The sequence below is a fragment of the Lissotriton helveticus genome, chromosome 8 (assembly GCF_964261635.1).
Source record: "Lissotriton helveticus chromosome 8, aLisHel1.1, whole genome shotgun sequence".
NCBI lineage: Eukaryota > Metazoa > Chordata > Amphibia > Caudata > Salamandridae > Lissotriton > Lissotriton helveticus.
The window spans coordinates 280937769-280959687 of record NC_136069.1 but is presented as its reverse complement, the minus strand read 5'-3'; the positions used below and the strand labels follow the sequence as shown (position 1 = coordinate 280959687).

Genomic DNA, 21919 nt, shown 5'->3' with positions numbered 1-21919 from the left:
AGTCCAGCGGGTCACGCCGCCCGGTCGCTCAGCGGGCCCACGGCAAGGCTCCGGGGTCCACCCCGGCTCGGGGGGGTTAGCAGGTGGGGGCCTGGGTGTAGGAGGGGGAAGCAGAGGGAAGCCGCAGCGTTCCTGTTGCAGGGAGCCAAGCCAACGGCGGGGCCCCCAGGCGGTCGTCTCAGTCATCGCACCTCACCACGGCGGGCTGGCCCGGGTGTAGCAGAGTGAGGCAGAGTCCTGACAGCTCGGCCCCGGGTCCAGGGCATCTCCACCAACCCCCACGCCTCGCGGAGGAGCAGTGTCTGTGCCCGGGTGGGCGCAGGGGCGGGCAAATCGTGTCCAGGCTCCCACTCCTAGGCAGGCGGCGGCAGCAGCAGCAAGGGCGGGGGGCAGGAAGCAAGCAGAGCGTGACGGCCAGCAGGCTGGAGTCCCGGGGGCAACAGCACAGCGGGGGGGCGAGGACCAGCGAGGGGCAAGGAGCACCCGGGGGCATTGGGGCGTACGGATTCTCAGTCCATGCGGCAGCCCACAGGCAAGAACTACCCGGGGGGTCCAACCCCCGCCCCGACCCCCTCCTCACCTCTGGTCCAGGCACTCCAGGCTTTAAGCAGGGGCCCTAAGTCGACAGCCTTCGCAGAAGCCGGCAGGGCGGGTCTCCAGGGCCACACGGGGCTTCCGAGGTGCAGGGGTAGCGTCCCCAGGGGGGGTCGCCGATGGGAGCAGTTCAGGAGGGCCCCAGAATCACTCCCAGGTGCAGACACAGGTATTTTTTGTCAGGTTGCTTAAAACTCTTGTATAATGCATGCTTTGAACGGAGTCATTTTCAGCTGTCTATTACAGGCCAAGATTTAGAGCTCTGAAGCTGAAGGCAGCATATGTTTCTCAAAGTGCCTGTTAGTAGGTCAGGAAGGTGTTTGGAATACATGTTCATCCAAACCTTGGCCTCTTTGCAGAGAGCACAGAGCAATGGTCACATTAGTCCAGTTGCAATTGTGAATCTGTGCAATGTGAGTGAAAGAGGTATACAGTTGACAATACTTTAACAAGGCAAAAGAAAATGCAGTGCTTGCAGGTGAATGGGTGCCTTATGTGTTTGGAGTGGTGGTGAAGTGAAAGATGCAAGGAAGTGCATTCAGGAGAGCGAAAAGGATGTGCTTAAGAAGAAAGAGATGAGGTAGATGGTTAAGATGTGAAGAAATAGATAGGCAGATGGTTAAGATGTGAAGAAAAAAAGGATGTACGTCTAACAAAGAGTGAACATAACGAGAGTGACTGAAACACTCTGAAGACCCCTTCCACATGCCTCAATGCTGTTTAATTCAATATCACAATTTCAGAATTGAAATATTTTCAGTATTATTTACACCAAAATCACTGTTGATACCCATTTACCTTAAACAAATAAAATCCACTGTAGTAAACATGTACAAAGCCTGTCCCTTCGATTGTCTTGATGTGGGGGCAACAGGCACATGGTTAGTCTAAAGCGCACCCTTGCACTTTGTTGTATATTAAAGTCAGGGCTTTAAGTGGGCCGGGTCTCACCGGTGCTGAGCACCGTCAGTTTTTTAAAGGAGTCCTCGAAACGAGTCTCTAACGGGCTCTGTTTTGTGCCCTGGCACAGGCGGTCCATTTTTTTCCAGACTGCAGTGACAGTAGGCACATCGATGTGCGCTGCTCACTTCTCAATAGTGGAGAAGTTACGACATGACGTCATGTCAGGTGAGCATTGTAGGGGAAGCGAAATCCTTTAGAGAGAGTCATTTTCTCTCTGGATTTCCCATTTCTTTTTTTTAACTTGGGAGCAGCAACATTGTTGCGGTGTCACCAGGGCTTTAAGTGAAAGCTTTTTCAATTATATACAAGCCATAGTTGCTGCTTATTTATCTTATCCAACTAACAACCATTGACGAAGCCAATAGTCCTGATTTTTTAATTTTTTTTTTAAGAAAACTGGAAACTTTAATTAAACATTTTGTGGCAAGTCAAGTATCAATATCAGGAAGAACTTTTGTAGCAGTAGGAATTATTTTCCATGATGGTCCTTCCACAACATCTGGACATTACACTGTTTATTTAAAATGTAATAAAGGATGGACATATTGTAATGATGCACATTTGCTTTTTAAACATGGTTTGCCTCATGAATTACCAAATTCCTACCTAATATTTTTAAAACCAAAGATTTAAGAACATAATTGGCATATGAGGAATGTATTAAAATGTATTATTACAATTACTATTGGACAATTTCAGTATAAAGGATTTCAGGAATACCATTTAGCCTAGAGGAAAGGTATATATTTGAATTATGGACTTTTTCTTGCACATTCTCACAATAGTCCTGACTTGTTGTGTAATGATGTTACTTGTATCATATATCTGGATGCAATGACAGAAACAGCAAAATGCAGGTCGGCCAGCACACAATGCTAAGCACAGATTTTTAGCTTATGCGTTTTTAAGCCATGCCCCTAATTACATTGGTCATGCCCCTTTGTGAGACCCCCCAGTTTCTTCATCCCACTTAAAGCCCTGATTAAAGTTATATGTATTTACATGCTTCACCTGCAAGGCGAGCAGTGAGCATGGATTCCTTTGACAGTTCAGTCATTCACTGTTGGGATTTCAGCTGGCCGGTCCTAGTGCGCCGTCGGCTTCTGAACATGGAATAAACCTACTTGGATTTTACATCTTGAGTCCGCCTCTCATTACAACCACTTACAAAGCCAATAGCCCTGGCTGGTTTTAGGTGTTGTGGTGTAGCGTTCTAGACGCTGCACGCGAGAGGCGTGTGACGTAACACGCCTGGCACGCTGAGAGGCGCTGCGCATGCGCGAACGGAATTAGCGCGCATAGGACTTGCCGGCATTGCGCTAACAAGAGCAGACGCCCGGCGCTCTTCCCTAATAAGAGTGTAATATTTCAATAAAGTGCAACTGCTATAGCACTACAGGTTCCTGTCGTTCTGTACATGCTTGCAACCTCCACAGGTGTATGTTTTTTGTTGTGCTATATATCTGAATGCAATAACAGAAGCTCAGAGAGGAACCAAGTACTGGTCAGGTGGAACACTATAGTAATCACAGAAATGTAGCTTTTGCGTTTCAAGCCACGCCCTTATCTACATAGATCAGGCCCCTTTTGGTGACCCACCTCCTCCACACTTTTCTTATCCCATTTAAAGCAGCTCTATTTCTAATATTGGTCTCCAGCTGCTGCTGACCAATTGTGTGATCCTGAACACTCATTGCTATATCTTTCTGTGCTTCCGTTACCTTTTTGTGCAAAACATGAGTTATTCTGTTAAGGCAAAATTCTCTACTGACACCATCCCTTAACTTCCTACGCACCATTAATGCCCCACGGGAAAGCACATGCCACTTTTCTTGGTATTCCCTTGAAGCAGCGTAGTTTTGCTGACACCTGAGGTGAACCTTGACTGCCACATATCTCGCTTACATTATCTGCCTCGATTTGCACGATGCCGACTGTTTAATGATTTAGCAGTTTTTTTTTCTTTTTGTTACCAAGTCTCCAGTGATGGAACCCTTCTGGCCGCACTTTGGACAGTCTCAGGGTTGCTTGAATCTCGCCGCCCGTGCTGAGGCGGTGAATTGACCAATCCTTCCGCCCCAGAACCATGGACGGTGCGCGTCCAAGCGAGCCTTCGTCCGAGCCGGCCCGGGTGCCCTCGAAGCTGGCAGCCGCGCTGATGCAAATGAAGGCGCGGATCTGCACACGGTAGGCACGCACGGACGGAAGCACGCACGGTTTACGTTACGGTAGTACGCATCCGCTCCGGCTGGACAAACTCTGACGTAACTACTTCTAGCTAGAACTTTCTTATCTCAAAGGAAGAAAAAGCATTTCATTGTCGTGAAATTTAAAACACCGTTGGCTTTTATTTTACTTCTTTAATATCTAGGCAGTGAAGCGTTGGATTGCTTTCGTTTTTAACAAGGCGACGAATGCTCTTTTAGTAACGATTTGTAAGCAGTGCAGAAGTCCTTAAACAACAGAGGTTAGGGGGACTAACCATATTAGGCAGTATAATGCAAGTGACATCATGGCGTGTGACATCGCAAGTTGCATCACAAGAAGTGGCATCACAAACTCACAGGAAGGGATATCTCAAGGAGTGACATCAGATCTTGAGGCCTCACACTTTTTAGCATATATATCATGAGTGCATTACGAGATTTAACAAATGAGATTTTGCGTTAGGTTTATGCCAAATAAGTGGTGCAACTCTGATGCAAAATATGGCCCTCGGTTTATATACATGTATTTTTTTTTTAACTCTGACACAAAAAAATTGGCAACAAGGAGAAGTGTGCAATCTGTTCTGATTAATTGGCTGCTGAAGTCTGCATTTTAAAATATCTTAAGGAGTTGCTGCAGAGATCTTTGTGTGCCCAGTAAATCTCAGAGAATAATAATAATTTGCAAAATAACTCTGGAGGTTTACACATTTGCTGGAGAGGTCTGTGTTTAGTCTAGTCTCAGATTTTAATCAAAGTCACATTGACGGTTAATGTGGCTCCTGCAAAGCACATCTTGTGACATGCAGATGACAGAGTTTTGTTTTATGGAGCGAGGTAAGTAGGTTACTGCTTTTAACACAGAGACCCTTTTGTTACTTGCATTTCATAAATTGTAATCCTTCTAATATAGCACAGTAAGCTATGAAGGACATGTGACTCCTACACCCTGTAAACCTCACTGTGACACATCCTGTATATTGACTTACACACATTTTTTTAAACAAATTGTATTAAGCATTTTCATTTGTCAGCATACACTGTGGCCACATAGTAGCCTCTTTTTGCGCATTTTGAGCAGGGAACCTCACATATAACAATTGACAGTTCAACTTCTAGTCTGCAATGTAGCATGACAGGAACAGCGTGATAACGTATGTTTCCCAGCAACTTCTGCAGCTGAGGGGTAAACTCATTGTCCTGTACTGTCCAGCTCAGTGTATAGTAAAGTCCTCAATCTACTGTAACCTTACCCAAACAAAAGAATCAACTCCCTCCCTATGCCCCTCCCGCTAGGTATATTGACTTACACACTTGCTTTTCTTTCAACATATAGTGTGTAAGTGTGATGTAAAGTGCTCTGACACACTATTGGGATGAGTAGTGCTGTAAAAGAAATAAAACAAAATTGTGGTATTAAAATTATTTGTGTAAATACTGGGACAGACCAACACAGCTGACATTCTTACTATTCATGCATATCTCTTGCATACAGGAAATAAGCAAAGTCAAAAGTATGCCTCTCTTAAGTACCTGTGAAATGTTAAGCTGTGTGCCTTTGTTTCCCCTCCATTGCATTTATATCTAGGTGGGAGGCTCAAGATAGCACCCAGCCAGGATGCTCAGCATATTTTTGTGGGGCTCAACTTCTTGGCAGGGTGGATGGCGTCCACCCTGTAAAAATAGGGGGTGGACACCGTCTACCCAGTGTATCCCAGACTTGTACCCTTTTTGTAAGATGAAAAGACTGAAAGCTTAGTGTCTTATTACAAGTGGATTGTGTTAGTACATTCGATAGAACCGGACACTGAGGTGTTTGAAATTTATCGGATGCAATCATTACCAGGTGCAGTAAGCAGTGCACCATTTATAACTGCAATCCATGCACAGACAGGGATTGCAATTTAATGTTAGCTGTAATCAGGCCTGCAAAGTGTTTGACGAAATAGAGCTTTAAGTGGGTTGGGTCCTGCCAGGTATGAAACCCAACAGTAATTAAAAACTGAGGTAAAAACAATGATTGATTTATCAACAAGTACTGTAAAAACCCTTAAGGTTATCCATACCAGTGAGGCAGCCCCTGTTTACATTTCACACATCTTTGCATTCTCTAAGAATATTTGTAGTCCAATTACGAGCAAATCCTTGTGGAATATAGAATTACTGTGTGGGATTGATGTTTGGGTCATTAAACCACACAGAATTCCCAAATCCATTGGGTTTATGACATACATTTACCACTTTACATACATATACGAGAAAGCCCTGGTTTTGGTGGGGATGAGGAAGGGGATGGGGCAGTAGGGAAAGCAAGGGCAGATGTTTTTCTGGCAGGGGTAGAATATGGTATGTTTCCACCCGTCAGAATAAAAAACAAGGAGAACGAGGCTTGGCTACTGTTGCAGTCAAAGCCTCATGAGTTTTTTCAGTATGGAATTACCAGTTGAAAAATTCTCATCTGGTTCTCCTACAGCTGGAAAAAAGAGATGTGGGAAAACATACAAACGCAGAATCAGGTAGAGCAAATGTTCATGCAGTAACTCTGCCCTGATGCCTGACAGAATTGAGATCTAGGTGTCTGGGTGAGTTCAGGCTGTCCGTGGTTGTTAATGAAGAGGCATGATTGGAAACTCTGGACTTGATGCTGAAGTCAGTTCAAGTTTCTCACAGTGCTATTCAGTGGGTCATAAAGGTGTTCTGACTAAATGCACATCCAATCCTTAGCCTCTCTGCAGAGTGCACAGACATTGTATGTGTGCAAATTGTAATTGCCATTTTATGTGAAAATGTGTGAAGGTGGTGTACACAACTGTGAAATATTGACCGCACCAAAAAAAAAAAACTGCTGTGACAAGAGAGAGAGAAAATGTGGTGCAGGGTAAATGATGTAAGAAAGACAGAGAAAGTGTTGCAAGAAAGTACAATCAGAAGACTAAGGAGATGATGTTTAATTTCAGAAAAGAGGAGAACATGAGCGTTTGAGACATTCTGAAGACCACTACCCCCTCCACATGCCATAGTAATATTTAATTCAGTCTTATATTTCCAAAATGAAAAAATATATATTTCTAATTATTTGCAGCATTATCATTGTTGCTACTCATTTATCTGCTATTGCACACAAGCATTGGCAACGCCAAAAAGTTTTGCTTCTTGTAGGTGTACGTTCGTTGTTGTGAGACAAGGAACCCCAAAGAACACCCTTAGCTACATAGGCCACACCGTTTGGAAAGGATTCCTAGATGCGCTACTTGAGCCGCATGTCTCTTTTAGAGACCTTTTTTTACCCACCTTTTTTTACCCCATTTAAAGCACTGGTGGCAACTATACGTATGTTAGCATGTTACATGTTTTTAAAGTGCATACAAGTTCTCTTGTTCAACTGAGGACTTATAAACTCATATCCCCAGCTGGAAGTTGAGGTTTTGGTGGAACAGGCCAGTCCTGAGTTGTTTTCTGAAGACTAGATTTTTGCGTTGAGGAGCAGACCCTTGCTTGTTGGGGCCAGGTAGTAGAATGAGTGTTTACCTCTTTTGGTTGTGTATTGAAGAACATGCTTGACAAGGGCAAGATCCAATCAATTTTTTTATGATTTGAAAAATAGTTTTCTAAAAGCTTAATAGGCATGTCTGGAATGGGAGAGAAAAGAGCATTTTTCCAGAGAGCACAAACTTGATCTTTAAAAACCCAAGTAAATCTAAGGTGCGTTGAGGCCTCTTTATGGTGAAAAATGTAAAAGGTGCTGGAGGAATGGTGAATTGAGAGAGATGAAATTTTGAAACAAGTGATGCAATGTGATTAATTTAGGACTAGATGATACTCAGTAGACCAGATTTACATAGACAGTCTAAAATTACAAAACACACAGCATGCTCCTACACTGTGGCCAAGTTTATGACCACACTCCAGCTTATGTGGTGCTTCTAGGTTTGAAAATGTTCACAAGGAAATGGGAAATGTGTGGTATTCGCATACACTTCTAATTTATGCCTGTTGTCCCCAACACCACATTTGCAGAGTTTCAGCACTATGGTGAATCTGCAAGCAGAGGGTTAGGGTATTATTAAAGAGTGATGTATGTGAATTAATGGAAAACTAGAACTGAGAAACCACGTTGGGGGAAACCAAATAACGGTAAACAATTTGAATGAAAGACATGTTTAAGGAAATACAATTACATTTGGGTGGAGTATAGGACTACTGTGGGGTTCAGGAAGGGGTAATGTTAAGGGGTGTTCAGGGTTTTTAAGTGGTAGGAATGGGTGGAGTTCAGGCATAGAAAGCTTTTTTAGGGTGAATGGGTGCAGTGTATTGGTGTTGAGGGGTTTTAGGTTAATAAATGGGTGACGTTTAGGGCTGTTAAGGGTTTTTAAGGTTCAGTGATGGGTGGTGGTTATGGGCAGTGAAGAACTTTAATGGTTAAGGATTGGGTGGAGTTTAGGTTTTCGGGGTTTTGAAGATTCAGGGATTGATGGAGTTTAGATGTAGAAAGGGTTATTAGGATCCAGGGATGGTTAAAGTTATGGGGTGGTGAGAGGTTTTGGGGAGCCATAGATGGGTGGCCAATTTCGAACAAAAGTCATTCTTGCAATTGGTTTCTATGAAATAGTAAATGCCATTCATTCTGAAAATTACCATTAAACAGTTTTGGTGAAATGGTTTCCCAGTAATGGTATTCCATTAAATCGTTTTTCTATTAAATCACATACAACCATTAAAGAGATTTTCAAAATATATTGTTTATTCCTTGTTCCTTTAATGGAAATGGTTTGTCAAGCCCTTCTTCCCCCACGTCCCTTGTGGAAAAGTAAATGACTGCATTTCCCCACACTTAGTGCTCCAATTACAAATATGACATCTAGGTGTATGTTTGAGTGTACATAAATACTGTACAGATAATATAAATATTTGAGAATTGGCGGTTATAAATGTATGGGTGTCCAACTGAGTCATAACAGTTTTCTCCCCATCGCCTGACACTGTTGTGTGAACACCCACAACTATTGTTACAAGTGCTACTACATACCAATACAAACAAGTAGGAAGGCATAGTGGAATTTCTGCATTAGCAAGTTAAACCTCATCACGTAAAACTGGCTTTGAAGTAGATGCCCACTTTTCCACATGAAAGTCTTGCCTATCTATACATGTAAATACTGTGCACATCCCGTTGTTTTTGTGTTTGGTTGTTTTACTGATGTTTACATCGTTTTCATATCTACATTCCAGTTCATTTATTTGCCCTACCTTCCTCATTTAATGCTAAACTGTGCAGGACTTTGGGGATATTGAGGGTCCAGCACATGCTGAGTTCACCTTTTATATGCAGGGCATGGTTTGTGTATGGGTCAATTGATGCTGCACATAAGATGAACATAAGTTGGACTCACACAGACACACATACTCTCTTTCACTTTCTCTCTTTCTCTAGACAGAAACTCTGTCTTTATAAGAGTCATTTCATTGGTGTCTCCTCCTCAACTCATGACTGGGTGGCTGCTGCTGTTAAACCCTTCAAGCTCCCATCTGCCAGAAACTCTCTTCCCTCATTTATTTTATGCTGCTGGGTTGATGTAGCTTGTTACATTCATGCTGTGCTCACACACAATCATATATCTCAGGGTGATTGGAGGTTAAGTAATTTGTGGTATGCACCAACATGCCCCAAGCACCAGAAAGATTATCGCTGCACGGTGCTGGGGCTTAAAGGTAGAGAGGCCCTCCAGTGCCGCCACACTATGATGTCCTTGTGTTGCCATGGAAAAGAGGAGATCAATCAATCAATCAATCAGAACTTTTGTAGAGCGCACTACTCACCTGTGAGGGCCTCAAGGCGCTAAGGGGGAGTGGGGTGCTGCTGCTGCTCGAACAGCCAGGTCTTCAGAAGTCTTCTGAAGTTCAGCAGGTCCTGGGTCTGTCCCAGGTGGATTGGGAGGATGTTCCAAGTCTTGGCGGTGAGGTGGGAGAAAGATCTGCTGCCGGTGGTCGTACGATGGATGCGTGGGACGGTGGCAAGGGCGATGTCAGAGGAGCGGTGCTTGCGATTCAGAGTGTAGAAGGTGAGTCGTTTGTTGAGGTATGCTGCTCCGGCATTGTGGAGTGCTTTTTGGGCGTGGGTAAGGAGTTTGAAGGTGATCCTCTTGTTGACGGGGAACCAGTGCAGGTCTCTCAGGTGGGCAGTAATCTGGCTGTGGTGGAGGATGTCATGGATGAGGCGTGCGGAGCCGTTCTGTATGATTTGGAGTCTTTTCTGGAGTTTGCCCGTGGTTCCCGCATAGAGGGCATTGCCGTAGTCCAACCTGCTGCTGACAAGGGCCTGGGTGACCGTCCTTCTGGTTCCGGTGGGGATCCATCTGTAGATTTTGCGCAGCATGCGGAGGGCGTTGAAGCAGGAGTAGGAGACGGCGTGGACTTGCTGGATCATTGAGAGTGATGAGTCTAGGATGAACCCCTGGTTCTGTGCGTGGTCAGTACGTGTCGGTGCAGCTCCCAGCTCATCCAGTCACCAAGAGCCGTCCCAGGCGGCTGGGGTGGAGCCGAGGATGAGGACCTCCGTCTTGTCTGAGTTCAGTTTCAGGCGGCTGTTCCTCATCCATTCGGCGACGGCCTTCAATCCTTCATGGAGGTTGGTTTTGGCGGTGGCGGGGTCCTTGGTGAGGGAGATCAGCTGAGTGTCATCGGCGTATGAGACGATGTTGAGGTCGTGTGATCAGACGATGTTGGCGAGCGGTGCCATGTAGTCGTTGAAAAGGGTCGGGCTGAGGGATGATCCTTGGGGTACGCCATAAGTGATCTTGGTGGCTTCGGATCAGAATGGTGGGAGGCAGACTTTCTGGGTTCTGCCGGTGAGGAAGGAGGTGATCCTGTTCAGGACTTTGTTCGCATTCAAGCGGGGACAAAACTTGAAGGACCAATTGGTCCACACAAGACCCAAAAGTAGCATCCCCCGAACAATAGGGACATTGTGGGACATGCCTGCAGTCATGGGTTATCATCCCTGCGGCAACTGTGCAGCCTGTCCCCAAACATCTAAATCATCTCACATTGATATTGGCACTGATCGCCCTTGGCAACAACGACGGTTCACGAATTGTAACAGCCAGAACCTCGTATATTTAATCACGTGTCCCTGCAATATGTAATATGTAGGGATGACCACGCGCAAAATAAAAGTGCGCATCTCTGAGCACAAAAGTTCAATTAGATGTTCTAAACAAGCGACCAGACTGACCAATAACTTTATTGAGGTTGGACATCTGCCCACCGATTTAAGGTGGACTGTAATCGAACAACCACTGATCCCCCCTCATGTGACTGATGCCAGTAAGTTTTTATTAAAAAAAGAGCAGAAATGGGTATATAAACTCAATTCAGTTAAGATCTTGTTGCGAGCCTTATATGTAGCTTGGACAGTCGGATAATGCTACATTTTGCACAAGTATCAGGGAAGATTGTCATACGCAAAAAGATTTCCAATTTCAACAATGATGTACTTTTATTAAGTATGTTCTTCTATGGACCCGTTTTACAACACTGTAGATATAACACTGCTTAACAGTATCGCTACTTAAGCGTTTTGTCTAGCAATAGCTGTAACTATAGCTGTAACTAGTGGTCCATTGATTTGGCACTGTTTAAATATCGATATATATCTGCCAACCATCTATTCCTTGAGCTATGAGCTAAATGAGACCTAATGCCCCTGATAAAGTAAGAAACACGTCTCCAGACAGAGATACATTTTATATGACAAAGATATGGCAGTCATATTGGCTGCGAAATGTAGAGTGTAAATCATCTAGTAGTCCCTGACCAGCAGCCGCTGATGTCACAAGCCCCCGATGCTTTATATCTGATCTATTTATGCAAAAACTGAGTCAAGATTGGCAAGGTATAAATGAGCAATGAAAAATTAGCATTATTATCGATGTATGCCTGCCTGTTACTATCTACTCTAACATCCTTTTAAAATAATAGTATTGACTCAAAATCATTACTGCAGCATATATATATATTTGTTATATAGATCTCATCATGCCAAGTGAAAAAAGAAGCGCGTTCGCATATTTGACACTATGCTAGAATGCTATTTCCGTCCTTCTTTTTTCTTGTTTTTTGTATCACCACGATATATATATTCTCTCAAATTACAGTGATTATGATACACCCAATGTGAAGAATAGATTTAAGAAATGTGGTCTAAAATATACTTCATTTGGTGAATACGGGCCACACGAGAGAGGGAACTACATTTCCCAGAAGCACCTGACGTCGCAAGCATCTGACGCGTCAGATGCGACCCATACACACAGGAAATGAGTAGAAAATGCCGTATTGTTCACCGCGTAGGTACCTCCCACGACAGCCCAGAGGGACGTCCGGAGTACCGACGGACAGGTGAGTGCAGGAAGCAGCATATGTTACAACCGCGGGGCTTCTTTATTTTATTTTATTTGCCCCTTTCGTCCGCGGGTTAGTAGTCACTTGTGGCTTAACTTAATGCGAAGAAGCTGTACTACTCTGCCGGTGTTCCTAGCGCATACTTCAGTAGGAATGATGGTACATGCAGGTCGAGGATTGGTCTCTTTAGACTCGTGGAGACTAAGCTTATTCCATTATAAGTGTTTACCATAAGAGTTGAGTGTAAACGATAAAATAACCACTCATAAGATCTTGGAGAGAGGGTGAGGACGCTATATGGAATTTGGCACAAAAATCTATGGGTTCCTCTAAGGTTGCTGCTTGATGGTTAGATCTGTGTTATTACTTATAGACGCAGCCTTTAGCACAAATAGCAGAATGGCATTTACTGCGCTATATAAACGAGTGAATTGATAGCGCTGACATACGAAATGTGTTAGGATTAATCACGCAGTATAGTGAACGGGCATTTTGGTTTAACTCATAACTATCAAGCTATTACCAACGTTGACATCCCTTTAACTTTCTAACTAATATGGGATGAGAGGATTTATTATTACGGATACGAATGGAAATACTCGACAAAAAACTAAGCACTAAGTTCTACCTCTGACAGCTGTGCGATGTTAGTAACTGTATGTTTGTGTGTTATAATTCCTTTATCTATATCTGTCCACTAGAGGGGTGCTCCGTTTACCTGCGCTGTAGCCAGGTGAGGTGGAGTTTTTCTCTCCTGCCACATAGGTAAGTGAGAATACACACTTGGTCTATATGATGCCTACATGACTGTCTATCGATTGAAGATATACATGCATTGGCTATCAATAAGATGACTGTCTTTAAGAAAATCTAAATACAGCGATCTAACCATGACTATCTGTTGTATGTTCTCTTTCTATGTATTTGTTTTTTTGTGTTCCCGGGGTTGCTTTGGCACTCTTTTGAACCATGAAGTCAGGAGAAGGATGAAAAAAACTAATATCCTGGTGATAAAATACCTTTTTATAATTGTTGTAGCAGTAGCGTTAATGGTCCTGAAGAAGCAGCAGGGTACCTGTTGGATCCGATCAGTCTGCAGAAACATGTCGACCTCACACTCTTATTAGTGGTTATTTGTTTATGCCACTTTGCACTTTTTATTGATTTGGGAGTGAAGGGGTGCATATTAAAGTTTCTTTACCCCTTTACTATTCAATTTTACCGTTTTCAGTATTACACTTGTTCACTCACTTTTTCTCACGTCGTTGCACTGCTTTACAGTCACCATCGGACACCCCCACATGACACTTAAATCACTGGGTCCCACAGGTTAGATTAGGCTTTTACATCTGCCAGTCTGCTGCGGGTATAGTACTCTACCTTCATGGTGTGAAGGATCCCAGATGATGAAGGGCGGTCTCGGTCGGTGACTGATGGCAATCTTTTTACAAAGAATGGATACCCTAAGCGTGGCTTTATTGGCACACATTATTAGTTGAGTTTGATTTGTCCTCTCCTCTACTTATACATAGTTAGTTGCTCTTTCTTTGACTCCTTGCTACTTTGTGTTGGTTTAACTGTTGATTTAGGGGCAGTAGCATTGTTAGGTCACTAAACATTCCCTAGGACCCTCCCTCTCCCTGTTGTGCATATGCTTTGTCGCGGATCCCCACGTCGTGGAGGCGTGTGCGTAGGGTGTGGTGGCAGACGTGTTGAAGGCAGCCGAGAGGTCCAGGAGGATGAGGGCCACGGTTTTGCCTTTGTCCAGCAGAGTTATGATGTCGGTGGCGGCAATGAGGGTGGTTTCGGTGCTGTGGTTGCTGCGGAATCCTTATTGGGATGAGTCCAGGGTGTTGTTCTCCTTGAGGAAGTGGGTCAGTTGCTTGTTGACGATATTCTCGATGACTTTCGCCGGGAACGGGAGCAGGGAGATGGGCCGGAAGTTTTTGAGGTCCTTTGGGTCTGCCTTGGGTTTCTTGAGTAGGGCCTTGATCTCGGCGTGTTTCCAGCTCACCGGGAAGTTGGCGGTCTCGAAGGAGCTGTTGAGGATCTTCCTGGGATGGGGTGCGATAACGGGGCTTGCTTTGTTGAAGATGGTCGGATGGCGAGCCGGAGCGGATGGTGTTCATGATATGGATGGTGTTGTTGTTGTTGACGTGGTTCCAGGAGAGCAAGAGGCCAGTGCGGCTAGGGGGCGGTGGGTTTGATGTGTAGGCCGCTGTCGGGGGGGTCTGGTAGTTGAAGCTGTTGTGGATGTCTCCGATCTTCCGGTGGAAGAAAGTGGCTAGGGAGTTGCAGAGGTCTTGCGACGGCGGGATGTCGTTGGAGCTGGGGTTGGCGAGTTCTTTCACGATGTTGAAGAGCTCTTTGCTGTTGTGTGTGTTGTTGTTGATGCGTTCCTTGAAGGAGGTTCTTTTGGTGGATCAAATGAGTTGGTGGTGCTTGCGGCTCGTGTTCTTGAGAGCTGCTTGGTTGTTCGATGTCTGTTCGTGGCACCACTTCTTCTCGAGTCTTCGGCAAGTCTGCTTGGATGCCTGGAGGTCGGCGGTGAACCAGATGGCCCTTCTGTCGGTGCGTTTGTTTGAGGGTTTCCTGATCGGGGCAAGAGTGTTGGCACAGTCGTCGATCCATTGCCTGAAGTTGCGGCCGGCTGTGCTGGTGTCGGTGAGGTCGGTTCGTGGGTCTTGGGTGAGGGTGGTGATTAGCTGGTCTTCAGTGACCTTGTTCCAGCTGCGGTGGGGGATTCGTGGGTGGTTGTGCACGGTATCTTCCCCGAAGGAGAAGTGGATGCAGCGGTGGTCGGTCCAGTGGAGTTGGGTGGTGTGCCTGAAGGTGATGTGGTTCCTTGCGGAGAAGATGGGGTTGAGTGTGTGTCCGGCGCAATGGTGGGTGTTGTGACAAGCTGTTTGAGTTCGAGGTTTTTGAGGTTGGCGAGCAGGGTGGTAGAGTTGCTGTGGTTGGTGTTCTCAAGGTGGAAGTTCATGTCCCCGAGGAGGATATAGTCTGTGGAGGCCAGGGCGTGAGAGCTGAAGACGTCTGAGATGGAGTCGCTGAACTGTGGCCGGGGTCCGCGATGGTCAATCAGGCAGTGTAAAACGGGTTAGAAATAAGCTGGCATTGGAATGGTTTTGTTCTTTTCTTTACAACCGAAGTTAGCAAGTTTGAATTGGATCATTGATATCGTCCTCTTGCATACCATGCAGAGTACCACTGCGGTCCTCTCTCGCAGCTTTGATTTTTAAAATGTATATGCTCTCCATGATCAGCATCTGATGCAGTTTTATATGCATGCTAATGAAACCCACATTTACATATGTCTGGAGAAAATATATTTAACATCTGTAAGAATCTCAATCACATCGACCATTAGATGAATGAGACCTTCCTCAGTGTAAATGGAGCCAAATTTGAAGTCCTCAACCTGTGGATGAAGTGTGCCCCCAAATCATTACCCTTCACTGACCTGCACATTTAGAGTGTCATGGTACAATTTACTACATGAAGCCCCAGACACCTTAAGACATTTGTTAAAATTGGAGACTTTTAGAGAGGAAGTGTCTGGATATACTTTTAATAAGAATATGGTAAAAGCCTTCGAGGTCTCTCAATGCACGGTTGCACTTTTACAGGAGTGGTCCCCAGCACACCTGAAATTGTTTTTAAAACATTTGGCCCCTAAAATCAGTTTTGAATCTGATAAAGATCACTGTTGTCAATTGAAGCACTATAAACGGTTTGCAGAGCAAAAAGAATTCAAAACTTCTGCTCCTTACTTGCGTTTTCAATTAAAGCACGGCGTAAGGAGTTGTATTTTACTCTTACACTTGGGTATACTCCCTTTAGCTACTTTTTTAGCTAGTTGGAATGATACTAATAACCCTAAAGGTTTATGTGAACTTTGCAAAGGTGGCCAACAAGATTTGCCCACGTTTTATTAATCTGTCCTAGTGTGAGCATAGTTATGGCCCACCAATGTTATATAATTCCAATTCAATTAAAGTATAACCCATTCTCTGCTCAAGATTTATTTACACTGTGTAACTATCCGGTTAATGAATATGTTTGCCATAATCTGTTTAAGTTCTTAAAAAGCTTTTTGAAGCTGTTTTAAATTATAAGCACAATCCGAAGATTTTACCTTACCAAATTCTATTTAATGCTGTTTGAGTAGGTGGTTGAACTTTGCTACTGTACCATCTTTTAGTGAGTCTAAAAAGCAAAAGTGCTTTAGCTAAGCATTTTTATGAGTATCTAAAATTATTTTAATTCTGTATTTGTTGATCTCAGTTGAGGTCTGGATCAAATGAAATGTTACTGTTTACTGTGTCATGGTTAGGGTACCCCATCACAAACCTGATCCACACACCTCATTTAGATACAAGCAGACATTGTCTTCTGTCGACATAGCCCCTGTTGCCTCCCTCAACAAAAAATGTCCACTGATGGCCCAATGGAGGAAGGACATGACTGCACTAGACCTATTTAGAGTGAATGGTCGCATGTCTTTTTTCCTGTCCATTACAGACAGGGAAAACCTGGTGATGAGCAACAAGAAATCAAATATTGGCCTCCACATTCTGGGAGAAAGCACCTAGGGTGTGGGGGGCCCGCTTTTTTGTTTTTCAGAAAAAAAACTCCTCCTTTGAAAATGTATTTCTGAAAAACAAAAAAATGTAAAAGGTACGGTGAATGGTCATCAAAATTGCCAGCAGCCATCCACCAAGCATTTGGATTTTGTAGACTGAAAGGAACAGCCATCACAAATGTTCCTTTAAGTGTTCATAGATGACCGCTGGAACTGCAGTTGCCTCCGAAATAGTTGGGCGGTAGTCCATTAGGGTGGCAGACGTAATGTTCTCCCCTACCCTGCCAGACTATACTCTGTCTGCCAAACCTTAGATTAGGCCATTAGTTCCTCCCCTTATACCTATACCAAAGGGATAATCCTGGGAATCATTTTAGACTCAACCTTGCCAATAGCCCACTAGTCAGTGTATTTGTCAAGGGAGTTAACTTACATCTTTCAGCCTTTGGATACTGTCAGGCCAGTCATTCCACTGACAGTAGCTCTGGTAATGGTTTGTCTCACATTATACCATGATCTAAAGAACCCCGCAAAAACCCTCATCATCATGTAACAAATATTATGGAACTAGACAGCTATAATGTGGCAAATGTGGGCAGATAGAATCACATCCCACTGTTTCTGAAGGATCTTCACTGTCTTCTAGTGGTTCATCAAACTAAAAGTTTTCCATGCTCTGCGTTACACAGAGCTTATGTAGTTCCGATAAACTCCACTCTACTTAGCGGGGCGGAGGTTTGTTCCTCACTCACACTCTTCACAGTCAAGTTGGCGAGCGTGAACGAGAAAAATTCACCTCCTGCTGAGATTTTTCCTTGTTCGGAATCGCCAACGTCAAGTTGGCGATCTCGAGCATGAAAAATCAACCTCCCGGCAAGATTTCTCAACGCGAGCGGTTGCATTTCTCAGTTTGTGTCAAGAAAGCTGCAGCTCGAGTAAAAAATATACTCGAGCGGCAGAAAAGAAGCAGTGCCTGCTTGTGCTGTGCATGGGGTTCGCGATGATTGCACAGTGCGGACAAAGACCCAGTGCTGAAAATCACAGCAACCGGTGTTAGACCCGGGATCCCTGGTTGGCTGAGGTAGGTGCCTTAGGCCAAGTAGGGACCCGCGTTTCAACGTCAGGGAAAGGAAGGTCATCTTCTTAGATAGCCCCGTTCACCCCCTTGGTAGCTTGGCACGAGCAGCCAGGCTAATCTTCAAGGCAAATGTGTAAAGTATTGGCAACCACGCTCACAATAATCCAATGATGACACCACAAATAGACTCCACACGAGTTTTATAAAACCGAGTATAAACTTTATGTAAAAAGATATACGATAAGACCACACAATATAAATCCAGCATATGAGGTTGTGTAATATTTCTCCTTGTTGTTAGGTCAGCCAGCCCTTGTAAGTTCTGGCGATATTAATGAGCACTTCTAAACATTCTCCTTTATGCATGTCATTCAGTTTGTGATGCTAGAATCAGGTACTTTTGCAATGTGAAAATACTGAAATGCGTAACGTAGCAATCAGACACTCTGCAATGAAAAGAATGCAATGCGTAATGCAACAATCAGGCACTTTGCAAGGTAAAATAATGCAATGCGTTATACAACCACCAGATATGTAATTATGCAAAAATAAGGCAATACGTAATACACTAATCAGGTAATTCGTTATGCAGGAACAATGTAATACGCAATACGCTAATCTGGTAGTTCGTTATGCAGAAACAATGCAATGCGTTATACGAAAATCAGGAAGTTCGTAATGCAGATAAAATGCAATGCATCATACAATAATCAGGTAGTTTGTTATGCAGGAATAATGCAATGCGTAATACTCTAATCAGGCACTCGTTATGCAGAAATTATGCAATGTGTAATACGACATTCAGGTACTCCGTTCTGCAGAAATGGAATAATGCGTATTACACTCAGGCCCCGATCACCGGGCCTTAGGCGGTCTCTCCGCCTCTCCTGACTTGCAGTCAGCCTCTCACAATTGCCCCCAACACGGTACGATGTAATCAAAAAGTGCAGCTTCGCAGTCCGGCCCTTGTACCGCTTATCCCTTGGCAATACGGGCTGCGATACGAGCCGAAGCAGAGGCTCGCGCTGCCAACACGAGAGAGACCGAGAGCATCTCCCTCTGAGCCCACGCCCCCGGCCCTGGAGTCAACGCACGTTACCCTGGGGGCACTAACTCACTCTCCTCGTCAAGCGGCTGGGCCTCCAATGCAGCTTTGTGAATTGGCAACGGCGGCTCGGGTCGGCAACTCAGCTCCTCCGGGACTGCCATTCCGGCCGCTTCAGTTATGAAGATCTCAGGCTGCTACAAAGCATACGCACACAGTGTCACTGAATCTTCCTTACGCTTCGGGTGCACAATCACTGGGCACTCCACACACGGGTCTCAGGCTGCATGAAGATCACGCGCACAGCGTTGCTGAGACTCACTTTACTCCTGTGCACACGATAACAAGGCAAATCCTCACGAAGGTCTCACGGTGCACAACGCACCTGCACACAGTGTCGATGAGACTCACTTGGATTCCGGTGCACACACAAGGCGAATCCTCATGAAGGTCATATGGTATTGGAGCACGGACCGGAGGAGACTGACGGACGCCATCTTGGATGGCGGTGGCTGGTGTGGGGCGCTGAGCGAGTGTGGACCTCCGAGGCATCGGCTGTGCTGAGGGAGGTCGGACGCAGCAACCGATCACACGGTGAGGGGGTCGGGAAGGGGGAGAGGCCCCTCGGTGTTGGTGGCGCGAGACAGGGCTCACCCCTCCCCCATGCCCTGCTATAATGGTGGCGCGTCCAGCGGCCTGAATCAGGCCGCGGGGGCATTGCGTGTCTGATGCCCGGTGGCAGTGTCGTGCCATGGTGTGGGTTACCGGAGATCTACAGGCTCTGGCTCCGGGGCTGCCCCACATCGAGGGCTGAGTCCATGCCCTAACACAGCGGGAGACTTGAGGATAGTGCCGCTTTCTCCTGGCACCGCCGTGCCATGGCACCGGCGGCCATTTCGGGTCACTTGGGGGCAGCATAGTACCTGCGTGGTGCCACAGTGGTTGTGCCTCTATGCCCTGGTTTGCCCCGGTGCTGCGTGGAGAGGTGGTGACCGCATCTTGGGGTCCCTGGAGGGGGCAGGAGGGGCCCACCTGCATCTGGCTTAGGTGCTTGCCTTGGGCTCCTGAGTGCATCTGGACGCAAGGGCAGTGAGGGTTGGCCATCTCGTCATATGTGCAGTTGGGTGTGAGCACAAAAGGGGGGCGCCGGCTTCCTCCTTGAGGTCTGTTGAGACCCCGTGCTTGTCGGCCATATCGTGTCGTGGTGGTCCTGAACCTTCAGTGCTTGGGCCCTCCTTGTTGCATCTCCTGGTGCTGTCATGCCAAAGGTCCTATGGTCGGGCCCCAGAGGACACAATGACCCGCGATAAGCCGGGTGGGGTTTCCGCTAAGCAAAGCACACTGGACAAATTCATGGGCCCCGGGACTGCCGCCGCACCGCCGGTGGGGGGCCAAGGAGGGACCCCAGAGATCCCAGACAATGCAGCGCTCATGGCTGCGATCACTCAATCTCGTGATGGCCTGCAGGCTAAGATCGGGGCAGTGGGGTCCGACGTCATGCTTCTCCGCAAGGATCTGCGGAACGCAGTGGCCCGCATCACCGAAACTGAAACGCGGATTTCCGGGGTGGAAGATGATGTTACATCGCTACAGAAAAAGTAGCCACCCTCGAAACGACCCAGCGGACCATGGCGGCTCGTGTGGAGGGTGCTGAGGGCCGGGCCCGGAACAACAACTTTTGCTTTGTGGGCTTTCCGGAGGGCTCCGAGGGGGGAGATATGGAGAGGTTCCTTACACAATGGCTGGAGGGTTGGCTCCCTCCAGAGTCCCTGTCCCGATGCTTCGTAATAGAGCGGGCTCATCGAGCCCTCATACACAAACCACCGCATGGGGCCCGCCCGAGGCCAGTCATCGCAAGGCTACTAAACTACCACGGTCGAGATGTTATCCTTAAACAAGCTAGAGCCTAAGAACCATTGCTTTTTGACAACGTGCGCATTTTGATATTCCCGGACTACACAAAACAGGTCCAACAACAGAGGCAGTCCTTCCTGGCGGCCAAGGCAGGACTCCGAGATCTGAAGCTTCCATATGCCTTATTGTACCCGGCCCGGTTGCGGGTGGTATACCGCTCCCGGACCCATTTCTTTGACACGCCAGAGGAGGTGTTCCAATGGACCGATGAGACTGTGCGCTTGCGTCCTCATTCACTGCCTAGGAGGGATTCTGATTTGTTGTCCGGCGAAGCTGCTTGTAAGCAATTTCAAATGAACCCTAAAGATCGTAGGCGGTCCAGATCCCATCGTCGGTCTCAATCCTGTAGCGTCCCTGCACAGGCTGGCTCGGCCTCCCGACAGGCCTCCTCGGTCACTTAAGCTGGAGGAGAACTTTAGACCCCTAATAATGCAGATGCTGTTGAGAGGATCAGAGGAGTCCATTTGAAGGCCGGTTTCTCTGTTGCAGGTCCAGCGGAGGGGCTGCCCACTGACTGTGGGCTGTACACTGGGGATCCATTGGCTGAGGTGCGCCAGGACTCCCTGTTGGGGTCTGCAGGCGTCACCTGCCGCTGCAGATGCTTCATTTTTCTTGAAGTATAGGGTTTGTTGGGTTGTGTTGGGGTATGTTTTTGTTGTTCTCATGTCACACTGCATTGCTACACTGCTAGTTTGCTGGGCACGTGCCACACGCCTATCTCCGCACCTTCCCTCTTTTTTTATATAGCCCATGGCGGGTTTACCTGAGCAGGCCCGGGTTTGCCCCGAAACCCTTAGAGAAGTAAGCTGGAATGTTACAGGTGCCCTAGATAAGATTACACAGGGGGCCATTCTTCAGTACGCTAAGAGGGCCCATGTTGATATCCTCATGCTACAGGAAACACATCTTATGGGCTCAAAAGCACTTTGTTTACAGAGATATGGCTGTACCCAGATGTTTCCTGCTGGCTTTACACAGGGGTCACGGGGGGAGCAATATTGGTTCATCGCTGCGTCCTATATACACACATTAAGACGTGGGTGGATACTCAGAGGAGATATTTGTTTCTACGGAGCACAATTAGAGAGGAGCCGGTGGTGTTGGGATGTGTCTATGCTCCCCTCCGCTGTCCT

The 21919-nt window shown here is 46.2% G+C and overlaps 1 protein-coding gene across 1 annotated transcript in view; it reads left to right on the top strand.

Moving 5' to 3' along the window:
* The first annotated feature begins 3510 nt into the window (after nucleotides 1-3510).
* The window catches only part of SLC35F2 (solute carrier family 35 member F2), a 305693-nt gene continuing 287284 nt past the window's right edge, over nucleotides 3511-21919 (top strand). Inside the window, exon 1 of the mRNA XM_078657041.1 lies at nucleotides 3511-3744. Coding sequence (XP_078513167.1) covers nucleotides 3644-3744 — 101 coding nt within the window. The 5' untranslated portion in view covers nucleotides 3511-3643. The remainder of the gene's footprint in view (nucleotides 3745-21919) is intronic.